General features: G+C 44.7%; 1 protein-coding gene across 1 annotated transcript in view; it reads left to right on the top strand.

Moving 5' to 3' along the window:
* The first annotated feature begins 1,850 nt into the window (after positions 1-1,850).
* The window catches only part of SV2C (synaptic vesicle glycoprotein 2C), a 108,107-nt gene continuing 82,345 nt past the window's right edge, over positions 1,851-27,612 (top strand). Inside the window, exon 1 of the mRNA XM_016205235.2 lies at positions 1,851-2,502. Within this exon, the coding sequence (XP_016060721.1) occupies positions 1,923-2,502 (580 nt within the window). The 5' untranslated portion in view covers positions 1,851-1,922. The remainder of the gene's footprint in view (positions 2,503-27,612) is intronic.

The raw sequence follows: 27,612 nt of genomic DNA on the forward strand, positions 1-27,612 counted from the left end.
ATTAGAAAAGCTGTTGCAGAAACTTTCCGCCCCTAGCAGGCAGGGCTGCTCCCGGGGTGGCGCCTTGTGGCTGCTCAGGCCCGGCTGCTCTCCCACTCGCAGGCCTTCGGCTCTCACCCCGTGGCGCTTACGTGCTGTTGTGCAGGGGAGGCGGCTGGCGTGCAATCTGACGTGATGGTCCGCGTGTGGGTCGTCCAGCAGTTGGCTTCATTTATTGTGAAACGTTTTAATTTTGCTTCCAGTTCTTAAAGTAGGAGACCTCTCTCCTCCAGCGTGGTTTCTCATCGGTCCCCCTCCTCTTCCGCTTGCCTCCTCCTTGGCTCCCCAGCACTCCATCCGCACTCTCCTTTCTCACCGCCTTCCCAGTTTTTCTGACTGTCCTCAGGATCTTCGCACCTCTCCCTTCCCCTGCCTCTGAGCTCTCCGAAGAGAAAGGAGGAGGGGAGCAAACAGAAAAATCCTCTATTAAGACACTGGGCAAGAAGCCTTGCAATCATATGTTTATTTTAATTTCATTTCCTCGTCTTCTGAAACACAGGTCTGGCAGAGCCACGCTTCTGTTTTACCTACAGGGCATTTGTAGGGTTTCCATGGTAAGGACCCACAGTCCAGTTGTAAACAAACGTCTTTTTGTCTTTATTGTTGGCCTGTTGGTGATGGCTGATGAGCAGTTTAAATCTATGTTTGTGATCGTCACTTACCCAGTGGTTTATGCTCGCTACAAAGGAAGAAGTAGAAATTACATAAATCAGTGTTTGGGATCCTGCCCCACAGAGGGCTCGGGATTACTGACGGGGGAAGGACGTTTTCACTTTTGTATCATCTGTGTACAAGGGTGGGCCTGACATTGCCTCACTTGGGCCACTAGAGGACAAGTGAGAGATCGGTGACCATGAGGTCAGCCCAAATGGAACGAGCCAAGACCTAGGGGGCTGTTGGTGAGAGAGAAAGCCAAGTAACGGGGCAGGACAGACTGCTGACTCTGGTCTCCCAGAAGGCAGGTAACTAGAGTAGCAGCAGGACAAGGGGGGGGGGGGGTTTCCAGAGATGAAGAAGGTAGAGACAGAGGCTCGAGTACAGGGTGCAGTTGTGAAGGGACATTGCATGTGGCTTACCTGCCCCTGCTGCCTTGGGGTGGTCTCTGAAAGGGCAGACCGCCATGAAACAAGCAAATGTGCTAATTCAATGATTATGAAAGGTGTCTGCAAAATCATTGGGTGAACTCTGCCAGTTTCCTGCAGACACAACTGCAGAGGAAAATACTCATTGTCAGTGTCCAGTACCATGCGAGTCTCTGATATGTCTATAGGGAGGAAATGCTATGAAAGTAGCGGGGAAATACATTTTATAAATATAGATAGGATTTGATAGCACCATATAGAGGGCTGCTTGCCTGTTTTTTTTAATGTGAGGAAATAAAGTCAGAAAGGATTGTTTTCATATTCTGGTTTTGCCTTTGTGGTGTGTGAGCAATATTATTTTTCTCAATCAGGATATATCTTTGTAGCCTTTTCAGAATGTGTTGGATATACTTTTAAGGCGACAGATGTCCTATTTGCATTCTGTGCAAAGTTACCCAGGTGTCAGAGTTCCTTAAAAACAAAACTACAATGATAACAGTAAAGACCCTAAGTACTTCAAGTGCTGATCACATGAGCGGGAACCAGCCTCCACGGTGCATGTGTACAGTGATATCAAAGAGAGGAAATGCTATGAGTGTGTCTCAGTCTGAGGGGCCAGTGAAAAGACACCAAGAAATAGATGGTGAAAAAGACATGGAAAGGAACAATAAATATCTCCTGTGTTTTTTTCTTTTTTTGCAGTCCTGTTTCAAACCCGAAGTGGATGATGCTGTCAGGGCTGAGCCACTGACCAACGTCTGAAAAATTCCCATCTTCTCGTTGGCCATCAGCTGAGATAAGATGGAAGACTCTTACAAGGACAGGACTTCCCTGGTGAAGGGTGCAAAGGACATTGCCAAAGAGGTGAAGAAACACACAGTGAAGAAGGTGAGTCAGGCAGTGGACCGGGCCCAGGACGAATACACCCAGAGGTCCTACAGTCGCTTCCAGGATGAAGACGAGGACGATGACTGTTACCCCCCCGGAGAGACCTACCGTGGGGAGGCCAATGATGACGAAGGCTCCAGTGAGGCGACTGAGGGTCACGATGAAGACGATGAGATCTACGAAGGGGAGTACCAGGGCATCCCCAGTATGAACCAAGGGAAGGACAGCGTCGTGTCCACAGGGCAGCCCAAGGGGGATGAGTACAAGGACCGGCAGGAGCTGGAGTCGGAGAGGAAAGCTGACGAGGAAGAACTAGCTCAGCAGTACGAGCTGATAATCCAGGAGTGCGGCCACGGCCGTTTTCAGTGGACCCTTTTCTTTGTCCTGGGCATGGCCCTCATGGCGGACGGCGTGGAGGTGTTTGTCGTTGGCTTTGTGCTGCCCAGCGCCGAGACAGACTTGTGCATACCAAACTCCGGGTCCGGGTGGCTAGGTGAGTGCATCGGGCCGGGAGACAGACTCTGAAAGGGGTGCATTTGTTGAGCACAGTTAACAAATAGAATCAATACATTTCGCCTAGAGCACTGTATTTTTTCCAACACTTTATTATGAAAAATTTTAAACATACAAAGGAATCAAAAGAACTGTCAATGATGCCCATATATACCTGCCACTTAGGTTCTGTGGTTAACATTTACTATATTTTCTTTATCACCTATCTGCCCATCAATCCAACTTATTCAGGGTGTCCCCCCAAAATGTATACACACTTTGAATAAAATTAATTCCAATGAGTTAAATATGAAAAAAAAGAAACATCAATTGAGCCATCAGCTGTTAAGTGTGCGTACATATTTTTGGGACATCTATATTTTTATGCATTTCAAAGTAAGTTAGAACCATATGTTTTATACTTTTATAAATGTTACATTGGTTTATCCTTTATTAACTTCCGAAGATATGCCCTTGGAAGTTAATAAAGTTGTTATATGAATCTTACGTGACATTTTTTTAAATACAGAGGTTAGTTCTATGAAATTCTGACAAATGTTATTTCAAATTCCAAATTTCCAGTTTTATGTGTAGTCCTATGGTTTAAATACGTTTGGACCCTGCTAATTTTTATTTTTCCTATAATTTATGTGTATGATTTCATGTTAACTTTTTTCATTTACCCTTATTCATAGATTTTTTTCTCTACATGGCTTTTTCAATCTTTTTCAAAGTTCATACCTTTGTGCCTAAACTGGAAAAACTTCATTTTCTCTTAGGATTTAAAAATATTTCAAATCATTTTAAATTTTCAACGATATGTGTTAAAAATAATATGACCTCCCTATAAAATACCTAGACAGCAGGTTTGAATTTCGTTAGTAAGTTGCCACGCGCTCAAGGTTCGCGTTGTTGCAGAGCTGCCGTCAGTACCCCGCGCGGTCCCTTGTGTGGTGCGCAGCAGGCTGCCCGGTTTAGGAGCCCGTTTCACACACCTGTACGTTTTGCTGAGCGTGCCTCAGAGAACATGTTTATGTGCGTATTAAATCTTTACATGTTTCAGAGTCTGTGGAAGAGAGTAAGAATACCTATTATCTCTATTTCCAAGGGACTTTTTAAACTAAAGCTTGAAAAACAAAAATGTGCAACTCTTTTTGTGGAAACCTTGTCACTCTATTAAGTAGTGTTACAATCATGGATGCTGGGAAGTTTTCTGTATGAAAACAAAGGCCATTTCCTCACCTGCCCTGTGAAAACACAGGAGAGATGGTCATGAATGAGAAAAAGATTTACATCTTATCCCTTTAACACTGGTTTCTTTTTTTTTTTTTAATGTATCTTTATTGATTTCAGAGAGAAGAAAGGAGAGGGAGAGAGATAGAAACATCAATGATGAGAGAGTTATTGATTGGCTGCCTCCACACCCCCGACTGGAGATCGAGCCCACAACCCGGGCATGTGCCCTGACTGGGAATCGAACCCTGATCGCCTGGATCCTAGATGGACTCTCAACCACTGAGCCACGCCTGGCCGGGCAACACTGTTTTCTTTCATGCAGCCCGTTTCTAGCATTTGTTTCTTTGAAAGATGTGGGTCCACGAAAGCAAACTGAGGGGGAAGGCATGAGAGGGGGAGCACATATTTTGCATGGTTTTTGCAGGTAGACACATTTGGATGTTCAACCATCAAATGCAGAACATGGTCCAAAGGAGGGTCCTTAGTCATTTGTTAAATTCACATTTCAGCATTTCTTTTTCATATCTATCACTCCACCCCCTTTGGAGAGCAAGTATACCCACTGTAAGCCTGGGCATCAACATAATTATCAAGATTTTGTTAAGGAAATATATCAACAGAATGTTTTAAGAAGATAGATCCTTAGAAATACATCCACATGAACATTTAATAATTGCAAGCTTAAATTTTGAATACATAACCTTGCCATGTTATGAGCTTACCTTTTATATTGGAAACATTTCAGAAAAATCTAAGCCAAGCTTGCCTTTGCGCCTTTATCTCCTCGGTGCCAGTGGAAGCTCAGTGTGGCACAAGTTTCTTAGTTGACTGTCCTATAACCTACCAACCCTGAGGAGGTTACACAGCCCCAGGTTGCACCCAGAAGTATAGATAATGCTGTGAACAATTACAGCTCAGACATTTTTATTTCCGCATGAATGTTGCCAGCCTTAGTAAATTAAAGACGTGTCCCCAGGAGGATACACTTTCACTCAATGTTGGGAGTCCACAGCAGAAGCTTCTTAATGGTTTCATAACTGTGCCTTCCAGACCTGCATTTCAATTATTTTGCCATTATAATTTCATTTATAATTGCATACTAACCGTGTCATTTTTAGACGGGCATTTAAATTGTTTTGTCATTTTCATTTCATCGAGTAATAGCTTTGTAATATAATTATCACACTAAGTCATAGCAATGGGATCAAAAGGCAGGACAGAAAGATGCATGACCCACGTGTGGTGGCATGTTGAGGATATGGACTTGCAAAATAATTTCTCATTTGTTACTAAGCATTGTGTCATTGTCCTCAAGGCAGGCTAAGAACAAAAAATCAGAATCAATTTATGCTTTCAGCATTTGGGAGATGGATCTCTTTGTGTGTCTTAAAAGATTACTTAAAGGTAGCTAAGGGTATATAGTGTGTGCATATGTGTGTGTGCGTCTTTCTGTCTGTCTGCACCTATAACATTGTTAATTGGGCTGGGAAAAGAGTAAATATTTAATTGTCTAATCAACTGCTCTTTGGGGGAATAGGTATAGTCACATTAAGATAATCCAGCCTCTTTTGCTAATGTCTGTTTCTTGAGCACTTACTATGTGCAGAGCACAGTGTTACCACAGAGGATAGTAGGACAAAAAAAAAGACAAGATTTCTGTATCCAAGGACGTTACGATCGCGTATGAAGAAATCACAAGTGTCTGCAGATTACTAGTACAAGGAAGCAAGTATCCATAGCTGTAAAAAAAAAAAAAGTGTTAATAAGGAAACTTCAGGCGGGGACACCAGGTCAGGGGAAGGACCTGACTGAGGCAGTGAGAGAGGCATGGATTAGAGAGCTGTTCCAGGGTACCCGCAGCAAGGATTAGGCCATCGATGAGTTTGGAAAGGGAACAAAGGGGCTGTTAATGAAAGGAAGGAAGGCGATTCATCAATCAGGTCATGCAGAGTAGAGGTTTTAGTATGAGGGAGAAAGACGGAAGGTGTAGGGTTAGACTTCCCACTTTGAGATCCTTGGGGACATCGGAAGGGGAATGCCCAGTGGACTACTTCCCAGTGGGCCTGAAGCACCCAACAGCTGGGAGCCATGTTATTTAAGATGAACCTGCCAGTGACCTTAACCAGGGAGGAGGTGGTTTCCTGCTGAACAGTATTTAGGGGCTGATGGTGAGGAAGATCCCATTAAGGAGACTGAGAAGGAGAAGCCAGAGAAGGGGGAGCATCGGGAGAGAGGCGAGGTCTGGGAGTTGCTGCAAGAGGAAGGGGTGTGCAGCTCTTGCGGGCTGCAGTCCTGTGGTAAAGGCTGTCATGGGCCTCTCAGGTCTGGCATTTAAGAAGTTAGTGACCACTGCAGATGGCTCTTCAGGTGAGCACAGCAATCAGTGATCAAGGCCAGGATGTTTTGTTTCATTGCTATTGATCCTTACCCGAGGAAGTTTTATTGCTTTTAGAGAAAGGGGAAGGGAGGCATCGATGTGAGAGAGGAACAGCGATTGGTTGCCTCCTGGATGTGCCCTGACCAGAGATTGAACCTGCAACCCAGGTGTGGGCCCTGACCAGGAATCGAACCTGCAGCCTTTGGTGTACGGGACAATGCTCGGCCAGGGCAAGGCTAGGAAGTTTTAAAGGTAGGAATCTGTGCATTGAGTGCAGTGACACTGTGGCCTCTGACTCCCAGTCCCCGTCCCGTGGCAGGGTTTTCTCAGGCACCGGGCATTCTCCTGGTTGCTGTGACCTTACAGCGCTGTCCTGACAGCGATGCTGTGTGAGCAAGCCCCCCCAGGCCACATCTTAGCTCCTGTTCCAGAGTTGCTGGGGCGGGGTGGAGGCAGGTTGAGTTCTAAGGCACGAAGGATGCCAGGACCATTTTAGCCTCAAGCTGTGACGAGGCTCAGTCCCACCCCAGCTCTCACGCATCAGAGCTGCATGAGCACCTCACTGGCTACGCTTCCCGGTGCTTTTCCTCGGAGGGGCTGGCTTCTCCCTCAGTGGCCTGTCTCCTCCTACCGCCCACCTAAAGAAACGGAGAACCTAATCTTTATTGGTTCAAATGCTTTCTTGCCAGAGGTTACAAAGCTTTAGTAATATTTAGAACCTAAAACATTATCATGGCCACTGTTCTCTTAGCTTTAGGACCCTATAAGTGCACACTGCAGGTTTCAGGTCAGCAGCTCTGTACCCTGCCCAATCCCTTCATCCTAGACTCCCTGCCTCTTTATCTCAGAGGAAGGTGTGGCCTCCTGTGGCTCTGTTTAGCCTCTGCTGTCACGGTGATCCTAATTGGAATTAGAAAGGTTGGCTTCTAGAGAACATCCTGTCCAGCAACACTAGCAAAATCTTATTTGGATGCGTTATTGTCAAATTGGAGAAGACTCAGTAATTCATCGCCACTGTATCCCTGGGTCTTGCTTCCTGTGGTCTCCCACATCCTCTTGAGAGACGAGAGGTTCCTGGCATCACAGCGGGGTTGAGCCTAGTAGCCTGAAAAGATGTCTCCATCCAAAGAGTCTGCGATCCATTTTCACAGGACACGAGTGAACAGAACTCCCTGCCACATTCCTGAAACCAGCCAGTAAGTAGCGTTCTGGGACTATAAGAATGTGATAGTAAATGCCTCTGTGTCACCCAGATGGTCACTGGGAGATTCCCCACAGTATAGCTTTGAACCTGAAGCCTGATTCTCTCATGCTGAATCCCTGTAACCCTACACGGCAGAAGACTCCCGGGTGAGGATTCTGATCTACCGGCAGTACCAACCTTGTGGGTCCTAGTTCAGTCTGGGACTCCCCCTGAAGTCATGGGAACTGGATGATGTGTTGTCAGTCTGGAGAATTTGTTAATTGTGGACTTTGGTTTAAATAAGGCAATCTGAATTGTTAAGCATCTGATAACTGGATCAAGCCAAATACAAATAATACAGACTTGTAGGTGTGAATTCCACACATCAGGATGCAATTGTGCCCTTTATGGGAAATCTAGCCTCAATAGTCTCACCTAATAGGAGCTTTTAGAGGACTTAAGTTTCGTGCAGAATGCTTCAGAGAGTAGGAAACGGATTACTTTTAGTTTGAGGAACTAGTCTGATATATTACTAAAGTAAGTATTCCTAACCCACAGATTTGCAAACTGACATTCCTATTGGCCTTTAAGATTGTGAGAGAAAAGTTAAAGAGGTCCTTAAGTATAGTTCTTACCTTCAGTTTAGTTTTAACTATTTTTAGATTGACTGCCTTTAATTACATGCACAGTGTGGCGCCACCAGCACCACCATCTCTTTCCAGATTTTTCATCACTGCAAACAGAAACTCTGTAATGATCAAGCAGTAGCTCCCTATTTCCTCTCCCCACAGCCCCTGGTAATTCTAGCCTACTCTCTGTCTCTATGAATTTGCCTATCTTAGATCATTCATATATGTGGAATCAGATAATCTTTTGTGTTTGGCTTATTTCACCCAGCAAGGTTCATCCCTCTTGTAGCATGTGTTGAATTTTATGTTATATAAATGTTAACACAATACAAAAAGAAAAGAAACAATGAGAAGGAAGTCCTTTTGGAGGTGGGTGGGTGCTCCTTGCTGCCTTCAGAGATGGATGATGGATGGAGTTCGCCTGCCTCCTGTGTTTGAGGAGATGCTGGAACTGGTGTGAGTCCTGTGCAGCTGAAAATGTAGTAACAGGGAGGAGTGGGAGGTTTCAATATGGCAATTGCTGGATTGCTGACCAGGAACAGAGGTGAAGGTCCCTATGAAGGTTATAAATGACATTCTTATTTTAAACAGTGAGGGGAGGGTAATAATGTAAGTGAGTGTCTTCCTTACTCACCAATATTCAGTGACATGCATTACAAGGGAGCTGTATGTGCCAATTTTGAGGAAAGATTTTCTTTCCTAAAAGTAGATCCTTATTGACAGCTAAGGGATGCGCATTTGGTTCTTTCCTGCACTGAAATGGGTATTGACTTCTTGCTGGTCTTTCTCCTGCACAGTGGGGGGGATCACAGTCCCCAACCACATTTACAGCTACTCATCCCAGAGTGGACCCCCAGATGTGCACAGCACAGTGTGGCTCTGCTTTGTGTAATGGTTTCTCAGTGCCAGAGCCATGGAGATAAAATTATCATCTGACTCCTTTGGGTTTTTTCCTTCTTCCTATCTACATGAAATTAAATGGCCTTTCTGAGAGTAGGTTGGTTTTTTCAGCAGAATCTAGTTAAATCAGAAATATTAAAAGTACTACTGTGTCCAAAGAACTGATTGAAAACTGAACGAGTTAACCCCACTGCTCACGGAAGAAAGGCCTGCTGTGGGAATCCACCCAGCTGTAAACACATCCACCCAAATGGAGGCAGATTATATGTGAGAGACGGTTGGCTTCTTGGTGTCCTGTTTATTTAATTATCCATTCATTTTTGTAATTAATAGATTACGGATGTCTTTGTGGAATGCCGCCTTTCAAATTTAACAGTTCTTGCACAGAAAGGACCCCAGCAGGGACTGATCCATCCATGCATTCATCAGTTCTTACTGAGCTGGTGCAGGACACTGCCCTGTTTTGAGACAAATTAAATGATCAACCAGGCAAAAGCCTGTGCACAAGGTGCTTATTGTAAAAATGGTATAGGACTGAGGTTAATTCTGTCTGAGGGAGGTGTGGATTTTAAAAGCCTTCAGGAGACTGTGGTATTTGAGCCAGGCTTTGAGTCGTAGGTAGAATCTAGATTTGCCATGATGGGGGTAGAGAAAGGGTGTTTCTGGGAGAGAGAACAGACTGAGCCAACTCACAAAGGCATGAAGATCTTGGGCTGAATATTGTGAGTAGATAGTGATTCAGTTCTGTTCAAGTGAAACATAGGTGGTAGGGAGCAATTGGAAAGGTGGGTGGGGACCTACATGTTCATGGAGAGCTTTAAATAATTTTTTCTGGAGCTGGTGGGGAGCCTTTGATGTGTGAGTCGAGAAGTGATGTGGTGGGAACACTCCTTTGGGAGACTGCTGTACTTGGATTGGAGAGGAGCAAGCTGGCTGGCAGTTAAGATTCGTTTGCATTTGAATGGTCCTGCCTATAGGTTGAGAGCCTGACTGGGGCTGATGGCAGAGGGACTGGAAAAGAGAGGAGAGAATTTTGGACCTTCACAAGGAATTAGCTATGGGAGCAGGGAAGAGGAAGATATATGGCACTGAGGTTTCATACCCAGGAGTTATATTGGGTAGCAGTGCTTATGTAGAAATTGGAGTTCTGGGGTTGGTCGGGAGGTGGGGAGAGCCGGTGCATAGGGAGGAAGATGAGTTTAGTTACACAAACTGTAAGCACAAGAACTGAATGTCTTATTAACAGACTAACCTTACTACATAGCACAGAGCCTGGGTGGTACATGGTGCACAGTGAGTTTTTGTTGAGTTTGACGTGCCAACCAGGATGCTCAGGAGAAATGATCCAGGAGGGCATTTGGAAGTGGGTACTGGGGCTTGAGGGGGAATCACGCTCTAGAGATGGGCATCGGAGAGATCCTTGAATAGAGATGCAGAGCCAACAAGAGAGGATGGTATGTTGAGGGGGATAACATAGGAAGGGATGGGTGTTAATGCAGATCTTTAGTGACTGCTTTAAGGAGTGAGAGAAGAAAAGTCCTGAAACAAATTATTGGAAAGGTAGGAAAAGTCTCATCTGCCTGGAGGCCAAGAGGAGAGAGGGTTTCAGGACAGCAGAGGTGGTCTTAACTGATGAGTGCTTCAGGGGGCATGACTGAGGAAAGGACGTTGGCCGTGGCAATGAGAAAACTGTCCCAGCCTGGCCGGCATGGCTCAGGGTTGAGCATCGACCTATGATTCAAGAGATCAGAGTTCGATTCTCAGTCAGGGCACACATCCCAGTAGAGGGCGGGCAGGAGGCAGCTGATCAATGACTCTCATCTGAAATTAATAAAGATTTTTTTTTTTTTTAAAGAAAAAGAAAACTGTTCCAGAGAGTGAAAAGGACAGATGTCAGATAAACTGCCAAATTGAGTTCAAATGATTATTTTTAAAAGGAAGGAAACAAATCAGTGTTTGCTAACTAGAATGAGTGGTATCTATTGAGCTCGACTTGCTGTTTGTTTGTTTTTGTTAGGTTGAAATCAAAGTAAAAAAGATCCAGCCAGTAGCTGAGTAGATTTAGGAACTGGGAGCAAATAAGGTGAGGATAGGGAGAGGGAGGGAGGCAGGGAGGGAGGGAGCAGGACTGACTGGGGTAGAAAGCAGGGACAGAATCAAAATCCACAGTGAGAGGCATAGGGCCATGCTGCGAAGCCCAGACCAGGAAAGTGATAGCTGCGCCGGGATGGGTCAGGATCAAACTCACACCTAGGACTGGGTGTGGCCAGAAAGAAAGATTAGATTGGTGGGTGGGTTGGGGGACATAAATACCTGATGTCTCCTCCACCTGTCCCTGACTAACCCCAGGGCCTCAAGCCTGCTGTTTCCCCTCAGTCCCTTGAAATTATTTCTGCCCGGAGATATCTTGTTTTAACATCATGCCCAGAAAAGAAATGAAGATAAGGCAAAAGGGTTCAGTTCCCTCGTGGGTAACAGTTTTAGGCATTTTTTCAAAGTGAAGGAAATTCCTATCAGTTGACCCAGCACATCATGACACAGCAGCATTCCACATCCCTGCAGTGTGGACTCTGAGGTGACTTGGCTCAAATTCCAGAGCCTTTTAAAGGCAGGGAGGAGGGAAGAAGTAGAAACTGGGCTTCTTGGTCCCAGGTTTATAATTAGAATCAACAAACCTCTACTTGAGCAGTTAGACATCATTGCTTAGCCCAGATTCCACTGTAAAATGATAGAAGGAGTGGGACTTGCAACAAAATAAAAGGCACCTTTGTGGAAGTCAACCTTTGATATTATGGTAAATAAATCCTGCAAATATCTGTGAACTGGGAGCAAGCCAATAGACAGTTGCGCACCAGCAAGTGCTGCTCCAGCAAATGTTTCATTGAGTTATCTTCCCCATGCCTTCAAGTTTGGGGGTAGAACAGTGTGTGGGCCCCCATGTATGCTCCTTCCACAAAATGACAGAAATTATGTGGATGACATTGACCACCAACAGAGCCCTTGTTGAGGCATCCACAAACTTCAGCCTCTTCAACACCACAGGCCCAAGCTTTCTGCAGCAGAGCTCTTTTCCCATTTCAGTAGAATCCAGTGTTCAAGGTCAAGTTTGCCAGTGGAAAGGGTTCTTCTAAGAGGGGCTGCTTGGGCATGGGGTCCATGACACAAGGTCCCCCCTCTACTTGATACACATCACGCACAATTAGAGCATTGAAAGGGAACACTTTGCCAAGTATATGATTATCTACCCACTACACTGTACACCTGAAACTAATACAAAATAATATTGAAAAATAAAATTGGAAAAAAAAAACATTGAAAGGAAGTCAAGCACATGTTGGTTTTATTTGAACGAGTTGTGCATCATGGCCGTGCCCTGCCCGTAGTGTAAGAAGATTCTACATAATTATACAGTGACCCTCCTCTGCAGAGCTTAAGACGTTTTCACATTTGATCATGCTACTGAATTGCATCCTGATAAGTGTTCATTGTCAAGTTCAGAGAACAAAGGTTCTCCCCAGATTTTCTCATAAAATATAAAACAATCTCTCTTTTCTGAAAATATGCGGGCTCCGGGAGTTTTAGTAGCTCTGCAATGATGTTCCAGGGATGCTCCAGTGACCAATTTAACCCCGAAGAGAAACTCCCTGCTCTGCTCCTTTGTTGCTCCCTGAGACTGCCCTGTAGACACCATTGCTTAATTAATTCTTCTGGTGTGACATTAATCTCGAGGAACTAATTTGGTGCTAGCATAGCTGTGGCAAGTACCCCAGCAAGCCTCCCTCTATTTTTCAGCATTAATTAATGAACTGTTATTTAAAGTGTTGTTGACTACACTGGGTTTCCCTGTGAGGCAGTTCTCCTAACTGGGCATAAAAGAAAAATATAACAAGAGCATAAAATACATGTTATTGGATGAAGTAGATGGAGAATGAATAGTTGCTCTGCCAAATCCCATGGGTGAGAATTCTGAGTGTATGTTAAAGATGAATTAATCCAGGAACATTGGGTGGTTAGCAATTGTTGAGATTTGGCTAGTGACTCCTTTTAGAAGCATGCCGGTCCCCAGAATCGCCGTGGCAATATGTGGACTGTCATTCCAATTTGCTGGTGTGACAGGATTAGCTCAGATCTCTGACTAGTGCACTGTACTTAGCATCTAAACTTGACATAACATTCAGAGGAACCTTCTTAGTTGTGGCTGAAAACTGGGGCAGGGTGGTGAAACACTAGGACTTAGGGGTATTACCAAGACTTAAGTAGGTGTATTTTATCTCAGGCTTGTCAGTTAGAATTTTGTTTCTGAAGCTGAGAGAACTACTGGACCAAAGAAGATAGCACAAAACTGGTAAGTCCCTCAGTGGCACCAGGGAAATGCATCAACTGCATCAAACCATTACCCCATTAGCAAAGGTTTGGGTAAATCCTGTGTCCACTGCAGGTTGGTAATAATAAAAAATATTCTAAGCTGGTTCCTTTACATGGAACCAATGAACAAAGCTACCAGACACCGCTGATGCTGCTTGGAAGCCAGTCCTAGCAACAGCAGCACGTGGAATTCGAGGGCCTTGAGAAACGTGGCACTAGGCGAAGCAGCTTGCCAGGCAGTGAGATAATTTGGCCGGCTATGAAAACCATGCTGGTGGAAGAGTGGTGTTGGTTTGTGGAGAAATATTGTGGTTGGTAGGAAAGAAGTAGTTTCTCAAAAGGTCAGAGATATTCTCTGGAGGGCTGGTGGCAGCTGTTAGAAATCTCACGGTTCAGGAGAGGAGCTGGAGGGAGCGGGAGAGAGAGGAAGTGGGGGGGTGGGGACAAGGGATGATACCCAAAAGAACGCTACATGGAAGAGGAATGATTCAAATGAAGACATCAGTCCCCACCCCGACCACGCTGACCTCATTTTTAAGCCTCTGAAGTTTCCATTTTGTTCACAGATTCCGAGCTCTTCTTCCTGCTGGGCCAAATAAGGGGAGTCTTTGGCTCCCCCTAGAGGCTAGAGTTTGCCAACAACAGTTAACTTACCTAAAACGAACTGTCATCTTTCATCATCACTCTTTGCTGTAAAACAAAAGGAAATCTGACCATGACTAAATTTTATTCACATGGCCCAGGGATGAGGTATAATTCAATTAAAAAGAGAATTTACTCTTTAAAGTAGGAGAGAGAAAAAATATATATATATGTATAGTTTTAATTAAGAAGAAAAATGGACACACAATAGAATTGTGCATGTTTACATATTAGTGACATTTACAACTGTTGAAGTACAGGAAGCAAATTGGATCTAAGAAGGGTAAATAGTGCTAAGTCTTCCCCACATTCCAGACAACTTCGTGTGTGAGACTTGATTTGCTGATGGGATACTTTTAGCCCTAATCCTGAGTGTGTTTAACTTTCGAAAAATTATCTATAACTATTTTAAATTGCTCAACAGCTAAGACGTAGATCTAGAAACCTACACACAATTATTTCCAAAAGCTGAAATTGGAACTTTCAAAATGAAGACTAACCATACAACCTGGAAGTTTAAGAGTCAGATTCTCTTTGGAAGAGTCAGCATGTGGGCCACTGAGAGAGACAGAGTTGAAATTGGTGATAAGGGCAATAGAAAACCCTGTCAGATTTGTCCCACAGCACCCCTGCGCCTCTGTCAGCATCTCTCTGTTGGGATGAGGCAAGTCATGGGTGGGTGGGTTCGCAGGAGGCGGTGTAGTGTCATCTGAAAGTGTGAATGAGAACTTGAAGGTAGCATGGAGCCCTCCGATCCCTCCACATGACACTGCTCTGCTTATCTACACGCACAGCCATGAGGCTCTGGCCCGGCCCCAAGGAGCAGTTTGTTATTTGTGACACCCTGTGAGCATTGTGCTCTCTCCTCACACCCCCCTCCCACCAACAATGAGTCCAAGTTTAATACAGTCAATTTAAATGATGCTGATTTACCCCATTGTGGAGACCCAAGATGGCAAAAATGGAGCATCCTGGAGGATCTCAGCGTGGGGAGGGCAGTTGTGCAGAGAAAACCACGATAGTGAATCTGCTCCCAGCTTTCAAGAAGAGCTGCAGTTCTGTTTCATCTGCCTCTGAGTTTTATTAACCAGCCACACTGCGGCTGGCATGCTCCAGAGCACACGGAATTTACATCCTCACGCTCGCCCCTCTAGGAGCTAATTAATACATTTCTTTGAGGAGAAAGCGCTCCCTCTACATATTTCTTCCTCTCGTAGTCACGATCAGGTCTCCCATCTTAACACCAGTCACCCAGTACCACCTCCACCCATAAAACAACAACTGCTTTAGTCCTGGTCCCATTTGCTTAATTCTTCTCTTTCCACTATAGGTTCAAAACCTACCCATTAAATCCTGGGATTTCCTAAAAAAACACTTGACAGGAGCCAGGGGAGAGCTTTCTAGCTTCATTCCTGGTCTCCCACTCACTGTTTCGTTTATGACTGGAATTACAGGCGGGGGTGCCTTAGTGGATTTGCTTATTATGTCTTCTTTTGAAATGATATCCAGTACTAAAAGAAGCATTAACAAACCATGTCGATCTTCCTTAAAACTGTAAGTGAAGAAATATGATTCTTAATACTGCACTTCTTATAGCCTGTGTATCCCAGTGAATGAAATGTTTTCAAGGTGTTTTAAGGAATATGCTTTTCCAGGTACATGTTATTATGTAACAAACCACTCAGGAATTTAGCGACTCATGTTTTGTGGGTTGGAAATTTGGACAGGGCTTGGCTGGGCGATCCTTCTTTATGGTGCCGGCGGAGGTTACTTGGTGGTGTCTAGCTGGTAGACGGGCTGTGTGGGAGGGCCGGGGATGGCCGACGCTCTGGAAGGGACTGCGGAAGGCTGGGCCCAGCGGGGACTGTAGAGGATGGAGCCTACCTGAGGATGAGTGCCCTCCGGTGTGGCACTCTCACAGTGGTCACACTTCAGGGATCCAAGAACAAGTGTTCTGGTGAGCAGGAGGAGGCTGCATGGCCTTTGGTGACCCAGACTTGGAAGCCACATGGCATCGCTTCCGGCACACCCTGTTGGTCAAGCAGTTACCCCGAATGGAGGAGAGGAAATGTAGACTCCAGCCCTTGATGGGAAGAGTGTCATGTTGTGAAGTCATCATTCAGGCACATGGGAGTATCTCTAGTCTCTTACTCGTTTTAGGAAATGAAATGAGTTTAGGGGATTTCTTTCCTTGGCCCTTTTCCAGAATTCAGTATTTCCAAAGTATTGTTTCCACCATTTGCTGCTTTAGACTAGTGGCTCCCAGTCTTCTAGAATTTAAAGTCCAATTAAAAAAAAAAAAAAAAAATGAAGATGATTGACATAGGGAAGCCAACGTTTTATTTTATTTATACTAAGAAACCTCATTTAAAAATAACAGTAATTTCAACAACACACACTACTCTTTATATCACCATCATTTCATCAAACAAAAGGCATGTTCACATCAAAAAATAGGAAGGACCTATCCTTGGAATAAAGGACCTTCCGTCAAATTGAATGAGCTTACTTTTGTGAAAAAGGCATGTTATTTCCCTTGTTTGTTTTCCATTTCACTGTAGGCTGGTGGAAGCTTCCTTATGAAGCCTGTTCTGTAGATGTGCATTTGAGAACCACTCTTCTAGCCAGAGGTGCTCCAGTACGCCATTTGTCAGACTTTCGTGGGACACTGAAGATTTTATGGTCAAAATTTCAGACTTCCATTAGTTACATCAATTGTATAGCTGTACGTGAGAGGGACTAAGGTTTGAGTTGAGCCTGTTATGTTGAATTCAAATTAAATTAGCTAGGTTTTACTGATTATTTAAAATATGCCTCTAGAATAGTCTATCACTCTATTTTATAGAATAACGTAGCCTCATGGAGTTTCAGAATAAGACCCCTCGACATAGTGCCTACCCCAGGGGTCAGGTTGCCAACTGGTTGCAGAGCAAAGACTGACAAATATTACAAGTCGGAATGTGGGTGGGAATGTGTGGAGGTTACCCCTGAAAACGAGCAGTCTAGGCTGCTGTCACAAAGAAAGTGAAGGTGAAATTCAAGATTTAGGATTTGGATGAAAGGCGAGAGAGAGATGCCTCAGGAAAGGTTCATTGGGTAAGGGTTCGAAGATAAGAATGACTATAGCGTGCTTAAGAAGCATCAGGAGATTTTGGGCGGTTTGAATTTTAACACGTTTGCCTTGGGTTTTGGAGGAGAAAACAAAATGGATTCAACATTCTTTGTTTTGTTTTTGAGACATTTATAAGGATTGATTAAAATTCCTGCTTTTTTCTTACTCTCAGAGTCATCACCTTTCCTTCCTAATCTAAGAAGCAGATGGCTAACTGCTCGTGCTAGACACAAATCAATCATAATCATAATAAAAACAATCAGCCACTAAATAACAGCTTCGGTGCCGTGGGTCAGCACCTGAATAAGGGGTGACTGCTGAGATACCCGTGTCCCCTGACAGTTTAGGATTGAGGAGCCCTTGTGTGATGTTTCATCACTAACGACAAAGTAAATCTCAAGTGTCAGGATGTGCTGCCCTGAATGCACCTCGGGCAGCAACGGATTAGGACCAACGTCCATTAGTCCAAGGCTGACCTCCGTGTTTCCTCACCCCTGGCTCTGGGCTGGCAGCTTAGGTGTCTGCCTGTTTAGAGAGAGAAAAGGTCCTCCTGGAGCAGCAGAAATGGACTGCCAGTTTTCCCTTTAGGCATTTACTGGAATCTGTTACAGTCTACTCTGGTTTTTATGGTGGTATTTGCTACCTAAGTTTTTTTTAAAAACAGCAACAACAAAAAAACTTACACATAGTTTACCAAGAAAGGGGTCTTGGAGGATTGTGTAATCATCTTCCAGTCAGTATTGATCAAGGCCGTTGTGACCTGTGAGTCCCCTTGCAGACCTGTCTTCCTCCCATGCGCAGTCACATCCCCGTGTCTGGAAATGGCCTGAGTTAAGCTGTAGGATTCCTTCCCCTCCAGACCTTTCTGTTGCTTAAAATATGGAAAGATATGATGTGGACATTGTCCAAAGGCTGTTTCTTGTTCTATTCCTCTCAAGTACCAGTCCCTTTTAGGTTTTTATGCTTTGTTCATTCACTGTGCTGATAGAAGAGAAATTTATCTGAAAAAAACCCTTTCCTTGCTTGCAGGTATGCTTAAACTTAAAGAGATTAATAAATTTCTCATAAGCCTGTTGTTTCCTGGACACAAGACACACAATGACGCCCGTCTTCCGGAACAGCTCGCTCTCGGTAGCGGGAGCCCTGCCCTGTGCTCTGCTGTATCCGCGGCTGTGGTTTCAGGGCAGCCGTGTTCCTGTTACTACGCTGATGTTTTCCTTCTTTTCTCTCTGCTTTACCGTGCTCCAGTGTTTCTTCCGACCAGGAACATCGTGCCCCTTTGGGCAGTGAATTGCGGTTGTCCTTGGCCACACGCCCTGCCTCCATTTCTCACGGCCACTCTGCCTCTGTCTCCTGTCCTCTGCTTGTTGCGGCTACTGCGCTGGGATCTCCCCTTCAGCCACACTGGAGACCCTTCAGCCACACTGGAGACCTCTTCCAGATGAGCCTGAAGGCCTTCTCTGCGTCCCCGCGTCTGGGCCCTGCCCAGCAGCCTTTCCTGGTCTCCTTTTCTCCTGAGGAGTTCTCTCCTCTCTCAGGGGGCCGTCTCATCTCCTTCCCACTCTCATCTCAGACTTTTCCTTTCCCTCTCTAGATGTGCCTGTTCCTTAGGGCTGAGATCCCTGGGTCCCTGTCCTTCCTTTCATTCATCCTTGCAGAGAAATCCCGCTTTGCACAGGGCTCTACACTGCCCCTTCCCCAGCACGTTTCTCCTCTTGGGCACCCAGCCTCGGTGTTGACTTTGTCCGGCCTCTCAGATACTCCCGCTCTCCTGTTCGGCCCTCCCGCACCTGCCCCCACACTGCCACAGGCAAGCTTTTCCTAAAGCAGGGCTCCGCACCTCCAGCCTGCAGGCCCAGGCCACTGCCTGCTTTGTGGAGTTCTGCTGGAGCACAGCCATGCAGTTAGCTCACGTGTGGTCCTCGGCTGCTTTCACGCTGCAGCGCAGGGCAGGGCCATTGCAATAGAGCACGTACAGCCTGCAGAGTCTACAGTAATTCCCATCAGGCCCTTTATAGAAAAAGTGTGCCAATCCTGACCTAAAGTGTCCAGGTCCTTTCACATGAGGGCTTTGATTACATTAACACCCACTCAGGAATTCATCACTGGCTCCCCATTGTCTTGTTATGTAATTCATTTAAAATTTTTCAGCTTGTTATTTAAGGGTTTTTCTCTTACTTATCCAGCTTAATCATAGTTCTCCACACCCCCAATCCAGCCACTCTCCCCAGGCTCCTACCCTAACCTCCCCACCGTTCCGTGTTCCCCAGCCCAGCCGTCCCCTGGACTGCCGTGCGTCTGAGAGTAAGCCGCCAATGCCATCTGCCATCCTCTTCAGATTCTCCTTGGTTTTTTGAGGCTCAGCTCAAGCCCTGCTTCATTCATGAAGCGTTCTCTGAGCATCAGCTACATCGATCATTGCCTTGCTGATCTGCATGTATCGCCAGCACTGCCCTCCTCTGCCCTGGTTACACGTGGCACAGTGATGTTACTGACGTGACTGACCGTCTTCCTCCCCTGCTTGGCATGGGCCTGGCAGGCCTGCCCTCCTCTAGTGTTCTCTATTTATTACGACCTGTCCAAGCCTACATGCTCAGTGGTGACTTCCACACTTCCTTGCCTCGTCCCTCAGTTTATAGGAACTGTGGACTGGCCGCTAAAAACAGCCAGGTGTCCCTCTTCCCAGCCTACTGTCCCGCCTTGGACCGGGCTGTCAGCAGCCCTTCCCTGGGGCTCTCAGCGATATTCCTTCGGCCGGTGTTCTTTCCAGGGCCAGGACTCAGGCCTCGGTGAGAGTGCGGTGCCTGAAGCACGAAATTTAGGGAAGCGCTCGCTCAGAGTTGGGCGAGGCTGAGTAGGTTCTAGAGAGTGAGTGTTTCCTTAAAGTTTGTGCTGCTGGCCCCTCAGGCCTCAGCCGCCTAATGCTGTCCAAGCCCTGGCATCCCTCCCCTCTGTCTCCCCCCACTGTTTATCCTTTGCGTGGCTGCCGAGATGGTCTTTCCGGGGAGGAGTGATGTCCGTCCGGTCAGGTTATAGTTCCCTAAAGGGTAAAGCCCAAGTCCTTGGTTTGAGTTCAGCTTATCGTCCAGCCTCATCTCTTGTCACTCTCACTGCCCCCACCCGTGAACTCCACATGCCACCCACCCTGGCCGACCTGGGCCCCTAGTGCACTGTGCACCTGACTCACCTCCAAACCTTTAAACATGATCTTCTTCCCTCCCTCGGAACTTTCCCCTTTTTGGTAGAAAATTCTCATTCACTATTCAGGACTCAGCATGACCCCGTGTTACCTTCTATGGGAGGCTTTTCAGAATTCTCTGGAACTAATTAAGTCGCTCCTTCCTTTTTTGCTCCCCTTAAGCATAATGTACTCACCTTAATGATAGCATGTGTTTCATTTAGTGGTAATTAAATTTTATGCATATTTTTTATCTCCCAGGAAACCAAAGGTTTAAAGCCCCAGGTTCACGTTAGAATCGCTTGGAAGTTTTTTTAAAGTACTGTTGGTAAGTCCTACCCTGGAACCAGAACGTCCGGGCGCGGCCTGGGAATCTTCGCTCTTTTCCTTAAAGCTTTTGGGTGATTCTGAAGTGCAGCCATTGACTAAAACCACAGCACTGGGCTGTGAGCTGCTTGAGAGTAAGGGCCATGTCCCTGCCACGTTTGTGGACATCTTTCTGCTCTGTGCTCTCCTTCCTCCCCCCCCCCTTTCCTCATACCTTGCAAGATGCCTTTTTTACAGCAGGAAGTCAACTGAGTGACTTGCTGCAATGCCCCTGATTCCTAAGACTTGTTTCTTTATTGCTTTGAACACCAAATGAGCTGTAATTGCCCTTTTTAGGTTCTGCAGAGCCATACATATGAAAGACATCTTAATATCCCTTTCCCTATGCAGTGGACACACTGCATGCTAGCCATTTGAGGAAAGATTAAAGAGTGCACTGGATGTCCTTATTAGGACTCCTGCAGTTGGCTCACTGGAGTCAGTGAAGTGTGTTTGGCCTTCATAGGCTGTTTAGTGCCCAGGTGAACTTAGGGAGCAAGTAGTAATATTACTTGATATGACAGTACCTGCCTAAATAAGCAGCTCCATCAGTCTCTGCCTGGACCAAGGAACTTAAATGTCAGACTTTCCAAATGTAACAGTCAGAGATGTGCTGTGGAGCACATCTGATATTTACAGTTCTTTCCAGCAAAGGTTGAGCTGGCTTTTGTTGCAAATGTTCTCCATTGCAAATTAGATGGGGCTTTTTTTCCTCATTTGTATATATGCCTTTGATATTGCTTTCTTTACTTTTATTTGATTTTTGTGAAAGTTCATAGATGTATTTGAATACATAATGGCCCTTAGCTGTGGCTGCTAAAAATAATAATTGGAAAAAGTGAGGTCTTGGTTTTAGGAGAAGCCTAAATAGTTTATTTAAATAGTTTCAAGTTGCAAAGACAATCAAGTCTTTGAGATTTAAAAAGTTAGGTTACTGTTCCAGTGCTGTTTCAGGTGGTTTCTTTTTGGAAGAGCTGAGGGAGGCCAAAAGCTGTAATTTCACTTTCTACCGCGTTCCAGAGCTGACTCCTTTTCTTCCTGTTGTCTCTTTTTGTCACCATTGGTTTTCTCCTTTTTTATATTAGCTGGGTGTTGTTTTTTTATTGAACAGCTACGTTTCACACAGTGCTAAATGCTTCATCCCATTTAATCTCTCAAATACCCTATGAGGTAGGTAGTTACTATTATTAACCCCATTTTACAGAGAAGAAAACTGAGGCATGAAGAAATTAAGTAATTTAGCCAGGATCAAATAGCTAATAAATGGCAGAGCAAGGATTCCTATCTAGGTCACGTGTTTCAGGAGCCTGGGCTCTTAACTGTTTGCTGCCTGACCCCAGAGTTCAGAGTGGTCAATGTCAGTGGAATGACGATGAAGGATAATACATTTGGTTAAAAAAAAAACCAAAAACAACGACAAAACAGTTTTCCTTCTTTCCCTACCTCTGCCCCCATGCATTATTAATGGGTCCACTTCTCAGCACATTCAGTGAAAAAATCCAATAGAACAAGTACTGAACTTGAGATTTTAATGTTATAAATTCTAAAAATTAAAGCACAGAATTTGAAGCCAGTAATGATGAGAAATAGCAAGTTGTAGATAAAGGAGACACCACGTCCTTCTTTGCATTGAGTGGGTGCAGGGCAGCTGGGGGAGGACAGATGGCAGTGGGGTCTTGCCAAAGGACGGTTACACTCATAGCCAACCATTATGGGGGTGCAGAGCAGCCACCACAGGGCCGCAGCTGTAAGAGCTTCCACATCGTGGACAGGTAGGTGGGGAGGATCCATAAGCGAGCAACAAGGGAGAGGGGTTCCCCGCCTCACCCTACACCCCTGCCCGCCCCCAGACAGAAGAGAAAGCCTCTGTTAACTTTGCAGGGCTGACCAAGACCATTATCTAGAAACCCCATCTAATTAAATCTGGACTGGTAATTGGTCAGTTAATGGAAAAATTGGTAAAAGGAAGAAAATATGCAAAATATACATATGTACTTAAACATATAAGCATACATTCATTTGACCATGTTTGTATGCAGAGGCAAAGACTTTCCTTTGAGTAGGGATCTTCAAACTAAAGCACCCCATCATCTTTCTTGCATCGCCACAGCCATAGTGCGGCTTTGATTTTCAGTTTTATTTCTTTAAAGTGGAGTGAGGGCTCAGCTCAACTTGAGCACAGGATCTCTCATCTATGATTTTTCTGTCTTTTAGAGTTGTATTGGTCACACTTACTTAATAGCAGTAATTTTCTTTTACAGCCAGTCTTCCCCAAATCTTTCTTGAGTTACTTTTTTATAGAAGCGGCTCTAATTCTTTTCACACTCATATTTCATTTTTCACATGATTGATGTTTAATTCAATATATAATTACTGACAAACAGAACTGACGTAAACAGGTTGGGTAGAAACACAGTAAGCATAGAATGCTGCTGGAGGGAGCAGAAGGAAGATGGGTGAGTTCACAGAAGAAGTTCAAGGAAGCAGCCCTCAGTGTTTGCGGGTGGGTTGGTTAATCCATTGAGTTGGTTAAGTGAAAATTGGCTAGGTGGAAGGAAACCCTACCTTGAGGAAGATAAACGCACCTTCCTCTTGGGAAAGGAGTAATATCTAAAAAATAATGAACGCAATTTAGGCAATAAAGCATTTTTTTTCTTAATCCTGTGAATATGATAGATCATATTATATCATAGGTTTCAACAACCATTTCCAGAACTGTCATTGTTATTCTTAAAGATTTCTTTTTTTAACTTTGACTTAAAATTTTGTTTTAACCTAGGAAAAATCCCCTTATAAAAGGTTTGTGAGATCATCACTTTATGGAGATTATCATTGAATTCAGAATACCACCACAGAATGTTTTTCATCGAAAATCACTTTGTAAATAAATGATGCGATGAATTATAGAGTAATGCATTAGCCATGGATAACTGAAGTACTTAATGCAATTTAAAAAAACTTATTGGCTAAAGATTACTATGAGAAAAACACTGTAGATCATTTCTTAAAATTGTTCTGTTTAGTTTAAAGGCGGTTTAAAATGATGGTGGGGGAAAAGATGTGGCCCCTGAGGGGTTTTCAGAAAGAATCAAAAGCTGCTTTAGCAATGAGACAGATATGGAAATGTGATATTTGTCAGGGGAAATGAGGCTATGATTAAATAAAATGGAATCGGCCTCCTTGTTAGAAAATACCTGAATGGGAAATCGTGCTTAAGGCCTCTTTTGTCTTCTGAAAGGCCAGGAGCTGGGATTGCCAAGAATGGCCTGAAGCCCAGCTGTGGTGGGAGGAGTAGAGTGAGCCTCAGGTTGTGTTTATTTTTCGGGTCAAGTTCAGTCTCCTGAAAGCCCAGCTGAATTAAAATCTTCAGTAGATTCCAGAAAGGATCTTGGAATCACAGCCTGGCCTCTCTCAGCATGGGAGGCCTGCCTCTAGTCCTGAGGAAGAAGGTCTTAGGAGGGGCCTGAAGTATCTTCTTGCCCCTTAGAAATCTCTGCTTGTGCAAGGAGAGCTTGCTAGCTCTGTGTCTTTGGAATTTCAATATTCTATGGCCTGCATCTTCTCTCAAATGAATATTAGACAAATACAAACTAAAAAAAAATATTGGAGAGGTTACGTGTTTTACAGGAAAGCACAACAGCCTTCAAGTGCTTTCCGGTTCTAAAGTACACCCAAATCACGTGGGGGTCTTGTTCTAATGCAGAGTCAGAGTCTTAGGTCCAAATGGAGCGCAACAGTCTGCATTCCTGGCAAGTGCCCCCAGAGTGCTGGTCCTGTTGGGCCAGGCCTTATGCTCTGAGGAGCAAAATCTAGATGACCTCATTTCAAGTACTGACTTGTCACAGCCTCAGTTTCCTACCTGCAAAATAAGGGACTTTAAACTAAAATACCTTTTCATTCAGATCACCAGCAGCAGCGTGAGTGGAGAACTGAGAGGCTGGTCTATGTCAAGAGCACTCTGCTCTGAGCTTTCAAGGATTCCCTGTTCACCACCATGAGAGCAAAGTGGAAATCGGAAAATAGACAGGAAATGCAGTTTGTGTCCTTGCTAACATTGAAAAGTCTGGCTTTAATTAGATCATGGAATTAGCAAATAAACCTTCTAATTGTGCTGTTTGTTTTAAGTAAGCTACTAGGTAGGCTTACTTCTCTCCCATGGCATGCCCAATGGGACAGTCTAATTACCAGTAATAATCTAACTTAAGCGCACAAGGTTATTACCTTAGAATTTGAAACATATTTTTAACTAGAGTAGAAGGGAAGATACAGCTTAATATTACTTTTTTTAAAAACCTATCAACTGGAGGAATTTAATACCATCTTGAAATCTTTTTGTCCTTCAGAATCCTCTCAGATGTTCCCTCCTCAGTGAAACTTTCCCAGAGGCCACAGTCAGAATCAGTAGCTACCTCCTGCCTCTCTGGCTCCATCAGATTGTGCACCTCACGGTTGAGCTCATTCGGTTATGTACCTATTACCTCCCTCACTGAATTACAAGCTCTCTAAGCCATCTTGATGGAGTGGAGAGTTTAGGGACTTGGCGCCCAGGTACCTGAGTGAACACTTCAGCACTGTCCTGTCCTGGTCATGTGTCCCCAGGAGGCCATGGAAAGTTCTGGCCTGGATGCCCCTTTCTGTAGTGGCCATGATCCATGATTGGATGGGGTTGTTGGGAAGGTTGCATGAAATAATGGGTGTGACACTGTCTTCCTCCTCTCCTGACTTAGAGTAGGCGTCGGATGAATGTTTGCTATGTTTTACCTTCTATAAGGCCAGGGATCATGACATAAATCCTTACATTCTCATGCTTCAGGGAAAGTCATGCAAAGTGGGTGCTTAACAAATTCTTTAAAGTTGAATTTAATATCCTTTCTTTTAAGGAGATTGAGTGTATTTATTTTAGGCATAGTAATAATACAAGATGGAAGCAGAACTGTTTGATTTTCCCCTAATAGCTGGCAGTGAATGTGTTTCTGGAATATATGAAATGTATTTTGAAGTAGTTATTAAAATTCTGACAGAGATTTATTTCTGGTTTGCTTAGTTTAGAAATCCTGAACACAAGTGGAAAAAAGATAAGCACTATACAGGAAAAAAACCTGTATTTAACAGGCAATTCCTATAGGATATCCATTTTTATATATTTATATGTATAACATTTCTGGAAGAGTTAGAAAAAAATTAATAATAGTTACCTTTGGGAAGAGAGTCAAAGGTGGAGGAGAAGGAAAATTTTATTTTCATTTTATACATTTCTATATGGCTTGAATTTTGGGCCATGTAGGCATGTTGGTTGGTTTGTTTGTTTGTTTAAATATATGTCAATAGGGATATCTGGGAGAATGGAAGGATGGGCCATTTAAATTTTGCTCTTTTATATATTAAAAGCCCTAATACATGTTACTTTTAAGTTTTATTTTCAAATGGCTTAAGTACAAGGTGGTAAAGAGAAATGAGGGTTTTCTGCCCCTTGCCAAGTCCCTAGGCTGTCTCCATCACAGAAGTTCAGGGCGAGCTCAGCCTGCTCAGCTCCTGGGGTGGGGCTGTGTCCTCACACTACTGCTGGGTGGGGGAGACCTAGCACCCAGTTATGAGCCCTTAAAGACTGGAATCATCCATTCTTAAAGCCATGCTCTGGCTTGGTGAAGATGAGACTGCAGGTGACTTCCAGGGAGAAGGGGGCCAGCCTGGCAGGAGCATCATCCCTGCCGCACCAGTAAAGCAAGGGAGTTGCCCTCGTTGGACCATAGTGCAGAAGCTTGATCTTTTTAACAAGAGATTGGATTTTCATTTTTCCTCTGACACTACCGAGTTTTCAACATTGACGCCCCTTACAGCCCACCAGGGTTGGGAATGTGCCCCTTTGGAATGTCTTAGGAGTAGCACACCCCTTGTCCTGTACTAGGGTACATGAAGCATTTCTCCCTAGCTCCTGTCAGTCATTTTCTGTTACCCCCAACTTAACTAATTCTGTGAAGGTGGTGCCCAGGGAGAAGGCACCTCAGAGACGTCTGAGGTACTGCTTTCGATTCTAGGTGGTACCACCCACCACACAGGGGCCTGGACAAACCAGGATGTTTTCTCAGGAGGACAGCCAGGATTGTTAAAGGATTCATAACCACATTACACAATGAACTGGGGCTGGCTAGAATGTAGTCCCCACTCACTTTTCTGTGGTCAAATCATTAACTTCTCCGTACCTCAGGCCTCTCCCCAGTGAACTGGGCTTCCATGGTATTAGCCTCTGAGGGTCGTCATGAGGAGTAAATGAGTCAACTCGCACAAGCACTGAGAACTGGGAAGGGTTCAGGAATGCTAATGACCATTTTTTGTTCCTGGGGCTGCAGCTCCAAGAAAGACTCCCAAGTCTTCAGACTGCAGCAGCCACAGGCCACTTCTGGCCTGTGGGAGCTCACTTTCTGACTTGTAGGCATTTTTAAAGACAGACATTATTACGAACAAGCTTAGCTACTGATTATTCTTCTGAGAGGCACCAGCAGCAAACTTGAGCCTCTGATAGATAAGAGATAGGCTGTGAACGCGGTTCCTGGGTGGATCTGTGTGCATCGGGACTCCTTTGCTTTGTGCCGAAGCATTCTGTACGTTGTCTTCTGGACATGCATTGGGCCCCATGTGTGTAAGCTCTTTATTAAGAGGGGTGATCTGTGCATGGTCAGCCTCACAGTACAGAGAAAAATAAGCCATCCCCACCCAGGCAAGGCTGACCAGCCACCTCCTTGCAGCACCCCAGTGTAAATAAAGACAGCTTTTGTTTTGCCTTATCTGCAGTTGCCCCAACACTGGCCATTCACCCTAGCTGTCTGTACTTGGCCATCTGCAAAGCAGCGTCACATGCCGTTGATGTGAGGATTGCCAGACTTTGCCAAATGTTCTCTTTCTGGGTCTCATATTGATCCATTAATTGTGTGTTAAGCAAATGAATTCAGGGTGAGTGTTTAGACAGGCTATTTCCCAAATGGATCTAAAGCAGTAAATCAACCAGCGGTTGTTTTTTAACTTAGTACTTAGATACTGCTGAGCATCTTGAATGTGCCTTTGAAAGGCGGCTGCTCACATGGTGCTTCAGAGAAGCAAGGGGGAAACGCAGAAATCAGTGATAGTT

Source organism: Miniopterus natalensis, chromosome 3, assembly GCF_054644295.1.
Source record: "Miniopterus natalensis isolate mMinNat1 chromosome 3, mMinNat1.hap1, whole genome shotgun sequence".
Lineage (NCBI taxonomy): Eukaryota > Metazoa > Chordata > Mammalia > Chiroptera > Miniopteridae > Miniopterus > Miniopterus natalensis.